This window comes from Notechis scutatus, chromosome Z, assembly GCF_049901735.1.
Source record: "Notechis scutatus isolate UNSWTSFEM ecotype Mainland chromosome Z, rNotScu1.2, whole genome shotgun sequence".
In the NCBI taxonomy this organism is placed as follows: Eukaryota; Metazoa; Chordata; class Lepidosauria; order Squamata; family Elapidae; genus Notechis; species Notechis scutatus.
The window spans coordinates 49,746,488-49,756,462 of NC_142025.1; the positions used below are offsets into that span (position 1 = coordinate 49,746,488).

At 38.6% G+C, this 9,975-nt stretch overlaps 2 protein-coding genes across 5 annotated transcripts in view; one reads left to right on the forward strand and one right to left on the reverse strand.

Annotated features, from left to right (window-relative positions):
• NMT2 (N-myristoyltransferase 2) overlaps positions 1-7,143 on the forward strand; it is a 46,063-nt gene extending 38,920 nt beyond the window's left edge. For 2 of the 4 annotated variants that reach the window (XM_026681385.2, XM_026681387.2), the window contains 3 exons: positions 328-495; positions 2,079-2,216; positions 4,372-7,143. In XM_026681385.2, the coding sequence (XP_026537170.1) occupies positions 328-495; positions 2,079-2,216; positions 4,372-4,392 (327 nt within the window). In that variant the 3' untranslated portion in view covers positions 4,393-7,143. Of the gene's footprint in view, positions 1-327; positions 496-2,078; positions 2,217-2,553; positions 2,668-4,371 lie in introns of those variants that run through there. The other 2 variants (XM_087945757.1, XM_087945758.1) reach the window with 1 other exon arrangement.
• Positions 7,144-7,315: 172 nt separating this feature from the next.
• On the reverse strand, positions 7,316-8,804 carry RPP38 (ribonuclease P/MRP subunit p38). The gene has a single exon (XM_087945759.1). The coding sequence runs from the start codon at positions 8,703-8,705 to the stop codon at positions 7,875-7,877; it is 831 nt and encodes a 276-aa protein (XP_087801885.1). The 5' UTR covers positions 8,706-8,804; the 3' UTR covers positions 7,316-7,874.
• Between the last annotated feature and the right edge of the window lie 1,171 nt (positions 8,805-9,975).

The following is a 9,975-nucleotide window of genomic DNA, read 5'->3' on the forward strand; positions in this document are numbered from 1 at the left end:
TGTTGTTTCCAGCTACACACCTTCTTTTCATTCTGATGCCCATAATCCCTTCACCCTGGGATGGGAGAGTGCATAAAGCAAATACTGTATTTGTCAATGAAGAAATAGAGCATTGGTCTGAATATCAGAGGGATACCCTTCAGGTTCAGAAAGATCTGAGCTAAAGTATTCAGCTAAAAGTGGATGGACTCGGGTTTCTTGCTCTGCCTCACCATTTTACACTGAATTATCATAACCTGTAATTTTGCAGACCAACTGGGTGACTTAAGAGTTATAATACTGTAGAGTCCTTTGTTTGCATTCCTTCACGTTTTTTTTCTTTTCCAGAATTCAAATGGTGTTTTAACTGACTTTCTGAGTTTCTATACATTACCTTCAACAGTCATGCACCACCCTGCTCATAAAAGCCTCAAAGCAGCCTATTCCTTCTATAATGTTCACACGGAAACCCCTCTCTTGGATCTAATGAATGATGCACTGATTATAGCAAAGATGGTAGGTAATGCAATAGTTCCTTTATTTTCCTTTTTTTTTTTTACAGAAGAGTGAAGTTGGCTTAAAGCCTCACTGATTTATTTTCTTTAGCAAGAACAGTAAAGCAAATTGTGGGAATGTTTTCTTTGCTTATTGGAACTTTTTGTTTCAGCCCAGTCCTTGATAGGAAAGTGTGAAGAGGCACAGCCTCTGCTTATTCAAAACTCCTGTGCTTGCCTTACAGCCCCAGATGACTTTGGGGTTGCACGTGGCTTTTCCAAATCAAATCAAAGCTTTGTATCTGGGCTACTTCGGTTACAAGAAATGAAAAGTCAGTCAAATATGACTTCTATGACCTACTGTAGGAATGTAGCAGAGAAAAAGGTTTGTCTGTATTGTGTATGCATTGTGATCGTTACACAAGGTTACTAATGCTGTTAAGATTTTCAGGTTCTAAGTTGTAAACATACAGAATACTGCGTTGGTTTGGCTGGCATTTCTGAGCTTTAGTGTGCATGCCATTGCAATCTATATGTTCCTGGATTGTGTTGATGCAAACTCATTGCTAAAAATATAAAACATTGTTGATTTATTGAGTTTGTTGTCTGGTAGATACAGTAGTATAATGTTTGGAATGTTCTTGATTTTTTATTGCAGTTAATATTACTCATGCAGCTGCTTCAGCTTCTTTTCCTTTAAAGATTACACCTTCTACAAACAGCCCAAATGTCCAGCTAAGGAAAAGCATGTTCAATTGGCTGCTTTCATTCCTTGCTATAGGGTATGAGGGGAATAACTTTTCCTTTTTTCAAAAAGGCATCCTCGTTTCATTTTTCATAGGTTAGAAGAATCAGCACAACACTTAACAGAAATAGCAATAGCATTTAGACTTACATACCATTTCACGGTGCTTTATAGCCCTCTCTAAGTGGTTTACAGAGTCAGCATATTGCCTCCAACAATCTGGGTCCTCATTTTACCCACCTTGGAAGGATGGAAGGCTGAGTCAACCTTGAGCCTGGTGAGATTCGAACTGCCAAATTGCAGTCAGTCAGCAGACATAGCCTGCAGTACTACATTCTAACCATTGCGCCACCACAGCTCTTATAGCACTTAGACTTACCTATACCACCCTGTAATGTTTCACATGAGTTTACAAATGTTAGCATATTGTCCCCAACAATCTGAGACCTCATTTTATTGACCGTGGAAGGGTGGCTGAGTCAACCTTGAGCTGGTCAGGGTTAAGCTCTTGGCTATGGGCAGAGTTAATCTGCAATGCTGCATTCTAACACTGTAGCCTGTGGTTAAAAAACACACACTAGAGGATTCAATACAATTCAAAGTAAAATAGGGTATAATGTCCCCTTCCAGTTGTATCTTTTTATCCATGTTAATTCATCTTATTGAAACTAGAGTTCTAGGAAGAAGGACACAGCTATGATGTGTTCAAAGCAATTTGTAGTGTAGTTAATTATAGAAGTACGTGCCTGTCATGTAGAATGCTTGATAGAGTGCAGAGTTTCCTTTCTAAATAAAATCTTTTACCAACCCTTATGTAAACCCAATTAGAAAATCAATTTGTAATATCTTTATGTTGCCAGAAAGGATTCGATGTTTTTAATGCACTAGACTTGATGGAAAACAAAACATTCCTGGAAAAACTGAAATTTGGTATTGGTGATGGCAATCTGCAGTATTATTTGTATAACTGGAGATGTCCTGGCATGGATTCTGAAAAGGTAACATATTTATACCAGAGATTGATTGTCCTTCCTATGCTTCTGGAGGTAACAGTAGTAATCAATACTTCCAGAAGATATGGTGGTTGAAAAGGCTGACATAGAGTAATGTTCAGATTCTCTACATCTTCATTTGTGTAATGATATGAAATGTGCTCCCCCAGTAGCAGTGTTTGTGTGTGCCTTCCTGCCATCCCTCTATATTTGGATTCCCCACACAGTGCCTGTGAATAATAATGTATTAGTAAAGTCTTCTCTTAATGTACTCTTCATCATTGGGAAACTAGCACGCTACAAAATACTGCCTACATTTTCAACAATGCTTCTGGCCCCCTAGGTACAGAATGGGACAACTTGCCATAGCCAATACACTGTGGTCAGCCAGCCATGGGACAACTCACCGCAGGACAATTCAGCAAGTACGAAAGTAAATTAATTTCAACAGAACCATGGCTGATAATAATAAAGTCAATTTAGAAATATACCGTATTTGCCGGCGTATAAGATGACTTTTTTGCCCTGAAAAAGATGCCTCCAATTGGGGGGGTCGTCTTATATGCCGGGTCGTCTTATACGCCGGCAAATAGTAATTGGGAAGCACTGTGGCTGCCCGTGGCTGAGGCACTTTTGCGCACCGTGGAAACGAATCCTGTGAAGCCAAAAGGAGCAGCCAGCCTTCTCCCAGCTCCCAAGGAAACGAGGCTCGCACCGCCCGAGCTCCGCTGAGGTATCCGGCTGGGGCTGTCAGGAGTTGTTACCGCTGGCGCAGCTCCGCGCAGCTCCAGTCCCGCATTGCCTCGGGAAGGGAAAGGCAAAACCAGGAGCCGCTGCTGCCATTGCAAAGCGCCGCCGCGGCTCTTCCTCTTCCTTGGGAGCTGGGAGAAGGCTGGCTGCTCCTTTCAGCTTCACGGGATTCGTTTCCACGGTAGACAAAAGTGCCTCAAAAAAAAAAAAAGTGCAAAAGTGGAAGGCGTGTGGAAGAGGGGCGAGTATATAACAAACTATATTTTGAGTGGAAATGTTGGGGGTCGTCTTATACGCGGGTCGTCTTATACGCCCGGCATATACGGTAAGAGTTACAATAATTTTGACAAAAAAGTAGTCACTAAGAATAAAAGTAACTGAATGAACCTGTTGTGGTTCGCCGGCAGCCAGTGCAGACGGCAGAGGTATCAGACAGTGAGGACGAAAGGGAACCAGTCAGGAAGTCTGGTGAGGACTTGGACAAGGGTCCTGCATTTGATGCAGGGATGGGGCCAGGACTGTCTGAGAATGAGGTGCTGCCTTCGAAGCCTTTGGAGTCTGGCTGCAGCCCGACAGAGGACCCGAGGGAGCTTGTTCCCAGTGCACGTGTGCACAGGGCTGGTAGAAGGAGAGCAGCTGAAGCAGCAGGAGCAAGTTGGGTGTAAGGCTGGGAGGTGATTGCCCCTCCCATAAGGGATAAAACTCAGCCCTTGGTGATGTGCTTTTTGCAGGAAGCAAAGAAGTTCATTAGATTCTGATTCCTCATTGAAGCCTTGTAGAGTATGGTTTGTCTTTGCTGGAACTTCTGTCAGTTTATCTGCTAATTAAGTGAGCATCTGTTTCTTGGCAGCCTTTTACAACCCTGAAAGGTGTGCTCTTATCTCAGACAATTGTGTTTAATGAGTTTTGGCTGGGAATGCAAATAATTCCCAGCATTGCATTAAAAAAAGGTTTGCTTTTACACAGCGTGTTTTCTTAATTTGAATGAAGCCTGAGTCAGAACAGAACCGATGTGACCCAGGCTTTGTTCAAATTAAGAAAACACACTGTGTGTAAAAGCAAACCTTTTTTTAATGCTGTATTGAATTGTCTCGCAGCGAGTTGGCAGTGGCAAGTTGTCCTGTTTCCTCCCCCCCCCTCAAGTAGGCATAGGCTCACTGCATATAGCTCCCCCAAAGTTCCCCACCTGGAGTTGGAAGTGAGAATTGGGGGGCAAATAGAAATATGATGGAGTATTTTATCATTGCCCACATTTGTAATAACCAACATTTGGCCAACTGACAGCATTCTTCTCCCTGTGGCAATACTTCCTTGTGAGAATGCTTATAGTGCTCCTAAGTGCCACACTATCCTCTAAGCATGAAGGACTTGGGTTTTACCTGCAGTAACATCCATGTTATCATTTTTCTAGGTTGGCCTTGTATTACAATAAGGTGAAAGGACACATATTTATAATTCTTGGAAGTCATCATCTGGGCTGTTGGATGCTCTTGGATCTGTACAGTTCAAGAGGAGCCAAAGCACAATGCCTGATGAACTTAAATCAATCAGTCAAACCTTGGGGGAGGAAGAGCTACAAGAAGTGAAGATTTCTGAGCTCTTCAACTCTGAATAGGAACAAAAATGCTTATGAACCTTTTACTGTTTGTCAATGAAAAAGAAATAAAGCACATTTGTTTAATTTTAAATGCTTAGCTCGCATCTTGATGCAAAGGGTACTTTTCTTTGTTTCCCTGCATAAAAATAAAAAAAGACCTTTTTGTACAACAATGAAGTTGCAGTGGTGGAATAGAGTACAAATACGTTACTGTAATGTGACTGAACTGCTGCATTTCTATTTATTAAGTGGTAGTGTATGTTTATCAATGTAACGAAATGAAGGAGCCAATTTTGAGTATTTCTGCTTATTTTAATGATGTGGATGTCATCGTCAAGAGAAAAGCTTTGGGAATATGACTAGTAGGAAAACATGCAGACTTGGGGTGTTTTTTGTAATGTGGAGTGGAACAGACATTTGCTAGTTGGACTAGTACATGTTTTTCCATAAACGATGCTGCCAAATCAATAAAAATACAAATTTGTCATTTGATCTTCAATAGATCAGTGACTTGATTATAGTATAGCACTGCTGAATGCACATGTTGATATCCTCCCCCCCCCCCCCCCCCCCGAGTTATGGTATTCTTTTCATCTTACAGTTCCGGGGGAAAAAAATTTAACACTGTTTTTGATGGTTCAGGAACAGCAGCCTGTACATGAAACTGAGAATATATTAGTACTATTATGATGTGTTAAGATGAATGTGTTTTAAGGCTTTTGCAGAATTGCACATATTCCTTTTGTCTACTTGTTTTTTTAAGAAAACATTTTAAACTGAAAAATATGTTTCTGTAAATAAGTAAATTTGTTGCTAGTAGTAGCAATATAATTCTGGTTTGGGGAAAGAGGTGGTTTCATAGTACACATTTGTATATGTTCTTGCGAACGCATTTTTGTTGGCAGCTATATGTGCCAAAATGTCTTGGTTCATATCTTATGGTAAACCTTAATATGGTTTTGTTTGGCTTAGTGTGTCATGCAAATTCAACCTACCATAATTTCTATAACAAATGATAGTTTAGCAAAATGCATGAACCAGGTCAGATATGTTTCCCTTTGGATTAATAGAGTTCAGGTTAGATGTGGTAAAGCACTGCATATGCACCCACATTTTCAATAACTGTTTATATATAGATTTATCAACTGTTTTCACACATCACAGTAAGCCATGTTTGTTGAAAAACTATTGTCAGTTTGTAGAGAACAAAATATTCTTTTGGCCAATTTTTGAGGCATTTTTGCTTCCTTTATTTATTTGCCCTTCTCCAACTGGCATTTTCCCAATGCATTGGACTGCAACTTGTAGAATTTTCCCATCAATAAAAACAGCCTCATTTGAACATAGTGCCAAGCCATAATATCATTTGTTTGGTTTTTGGCTGCAAGTGATATGTCAACCCCCATAGGCTGGCTTGACATGCTGTGGGAAATGGCCATCTAAATTTTAATATTTCTTGAATAATTCTTGTTTTTCATATTTCAAAATAATATATTGATTCCATCACATTTTTGAGAAGTGGGGAAAGGGAGTTGTAGATGTTTAATAGTGACCTGAACATATTTTAAAGGTAGGTTCATCAAGTACAAGGTTGCTGGAGAAAAAGTGTTATCAACATTTGATAACACTTTTGATCCTAATCAAAAGTGTTAATCAACACATTTGATCAACACATTTGATCCTAATTTAACCAACACATTTGATCCTAATTTATTAGTAGCCTTGCTAGATAGTATAACAAGCAATTTAACCAAATATTGAAACCATGTTTGTACATTTCCAAATTTGGAAAATTTCAAAGAGATTCCAATAGCCTAGCTTAGAAAGAAGAGTGTGTGTTTTCACTCACCCTAAATCAAAAATTGCTATTTCAGTTGCCAAATCTCAAGCTTGCACTCTTTTCCTATTGTTAGATAGTTAATGGGGGAACGGACTCTTGTACATGTTTTTCCAAAAGCTAATGTTGCATACAAACTAGGAATTATAACTTGAAATGTTACCAGAAACTCCCAATAGCACTAATTCTGGATTTTGCATTAGTTGCGAAAAATCTGTACTTAAAAATAACTTACACCTTTTTAAAGGACACAGTTCTATACTCCCTATCCTGTTTCTCCTTCCAATTTTCCTATTTCTAACACCCGTTCTATAGCAACTCAATGAAGTTTATTCCAAACAATTATTTTAATTATACAACTAGGACCAATTTTAGTGCTTGGATTTAATAACGTATTTATCTGAATATGACAATACTGTGTCCTCCTCTCAGAAATCTGCTTCTCTGGACCAGTGCACCTCACAAGCTATTAATCCAAAAGCCTCTAGTCTCAAATGCCTCTCTATCTTAGTGCAGGGAACTGATCTGATACGCTAAAGAAAGTAATTTGTGTTATTAAAAGCAAAATGCATCTATGCTCAGTTCTGCATGTTCTACTTGATGAAAATCAACTGTTTAAGAAAAAAAATATTAAACAGAAAAAGGCTGTGCTGTCAAATGTGCAGCTGTTTTCAGTTACAGTATCTTAACAGTTCTTGAATTTTATTGGCACCAATGAATGTTTGAATAAATGTATCACTTTCATACTATTTTGTTTTGAATAATTATGTTTAACCTAAAATATTTATTACTTCAAAAACCAAGGTATTCTGTTTAAAATGATACATCCATATAGGCTGGGGAAGATGAAAGTTGTAACCCAAAATATCTGGAGAGCATCAGATTAGGAAAGGCCATCCTAATTAACTATAGAAGGCAACATGAACTAAATATGATTTTTATTCCAACATCATGTACAACGGCCAGCTTTTCCATCTTGCCTACTTAAGGTTACCAACATCACTAGAAACAAACTTTATATATACATGTACACACTTATAGAATACATACATATTTCCATGCTGTATCTACTGCAGAAGCCACATTCCAAAAAATTATAGCCAGGATAAATAAGTTATATTTATTGAATTCATAATTCTTAATAAAAATCACCTGGAACAGGCTACTTATACAATGAACTAATTTTTCTGTTGGCATGCATGAACACATTCCCCTTGTTTCTTCACTGGCTGGAAATTGGCTAAGGGAAAGCAGAAGAAAAATATAAAATGAAAAATGAAAAAAAAAAAATAAGGGGAAGAAATAACAAGAATGGAGGGGAAAGGAAATTATTTTAGGCATTATATATATTGAGTAAATGGCCCCTTCTACATGGGTACAACTTTAAAAAAACATACCTTTGGAAAAAAACGCTTTTAGTGATATCACATTATTATACATCAGTTTAGGCAAATGGAAATGCAAAGTCTAGCAATCAACATTACTTCGAAATACGTTTTTTAGTTTTGGGAAGCTTGCGGCATTTTTTTGGGTTGGGAACTACATTTTTAACTTTAAGTGTCTGCAGAGTAGGTGAAGCAAGTGGGCTGTTATCTGCTAGTTTCCACTTGTGACCGAGAGAGCTTCCTACTGGGGTAGACTCGGTGAATTCGGTAGCTGAAACAGTCATAACATTAGTATCATTTATTAAAAGTGGTTCAGTTCCATGCTGTATCCATGGCAGATCTAAACTAGGAATTCGTGGAATAATTACTTCAAGTACCTTTGCAAACACATCAGCAGTTCTTTTAAACCCCAAAGCTAGCACAGATGTTAATCCAAGCACGGGGGCTAATGTTTCGCTGAGACGTGGAACTTGCCCAGCTGGAATAGCTCGACTTGCACTGAGTGGAATCAGATGAGATGTTAGCAAGGCAGGTTTGGCAGATTTGCATACCAGTACCAGACACAATTCATTTTTTTCTAAGGCTCTAGTTACCTCGTTGATCCCAATAGCAAGCTGGTTCCTGATTTGCATATCAGACCACCCATGTGCTTTTGAATCATCAGCCCCTTTGTCCTCATTAAATTTGCTCGGAAAATTGGAACATTCTTCCTTCTTTCGCCTTTTTCTAGAGGTGGGTTTCATTCTCTTCTGATCCTCTATCTTTTTAAACCCAATCTGCTTCATGATTTCTTCCAAGGTCTGCAAGACAAAATGCATATCCTCTCCTGGCAGTGTACACCATTGTGGAATATATGGATTGTTCAAAGAAGTTTTCACAATTTGTTTGGATTTACGGGCTGATCCTTTCCCCCGCAGACCAGACATTTCGGTGTGCTTACACTTTGGACTCTAATCTGAAATGAACACAAGAGAAAAGATGTTAAGTATTTTGCTTAAAATGTAGCACTAATTAAAAAGAATGAAATGTCCCATTTGCTTTTCTTGTATTGACTTCATTCTATGTTATTAAAAGAATCTGAAGCTGTAATTTTACAGGTGAAAAATATGCCTGTGGTATTGGAAAAAAAGCTACACCCAAGTAGCTACAGTATTGTTAATGATTTGCCTACAATAATAAAAAAAATCCAGTGTTCAATCAGTGTTAATATTTTCACTTGAGACACTTAAATAAGTAAATTTAAATCACCATATTCTGAATGCATTATGCAAATCTCCTGAAAAGTCTGAAAGATGGGAGGAAAAAGATGAGGCAAGGCAGAAGCAAGATGGGTGTACTTGGTTACATCGGCAATGGGAGCACTGCTGGAAAACCTGAAGGACCAGGCTGGGAAGAGATCGTGCTAGATGTCTAATGAAAATGATACAAACTTGATGATACATCAATTAATCAACAGGAAATCCCAGCAGAGACTGGAAGGGCTGTAGCACCAAGAGAGCTTTGGAACCAGTAGATTCCCAAACTCATTTCTGCTTACAATATTGGGGGGTGGGGAGAAACTAGATCAGGGGTCTCCAACCTTGGCAACTTTAAGACCTGTGGACTTCAACTCCCAGAATTCTTCCTCCAGTCATGTTAGCTCAGGAATTTTGGGAGTTAAAGTCCACAAGTCTTAAAGTTGCCAAGGTTGGAGACCCCTGAACTAGATCATCTCAGTAATGAAGAGTTTTTTGTCTCCCATAGATGTAGAAATAGAATTGTAGAAAAAAAAAAGTAAAGTAGAGAAAAACGATGATCACCTACAAACTTGTACAAGCCTTAGAGAAGTTAGAGAAGTGCCAACTTGTCTGCCAACTATTGTCATATCCTTCCCCTGTTGCAAGACAATTCTTGCTATTACTTGCCGGCAAACAAACTATGTATGTGTTCCAACCATGTGCACTGCATGCACATAAAACAATGATAAATAATGGGAAACAATAGCGAAGTATTCCTGAACAAAAATCCCTTCTTGGTCAAAAAATGGCTGTGTCCTGTGGATTTGTAACCTGATGGTTTAGGTTCTCACAATATAAACTATCCAAATAGCCTGGATTTATACAACATATTAAAATAGGCTTGTTATCCTCCCTTGAAAAATATATAAGGTGGGAAAAGTGGAATGAACATGGTTAATTAGAGAAATGAAGGTTGACC

Excerpts from the sequence above, each read along its gene's own strand:
- RPP38 (XM_087945759.1), bottom strand. The coding sequence starts at position 8,705 with ATGTCTGGTCTGCGGGGGAAAGGATCAGCCCGTAAATCCAAACAAATT.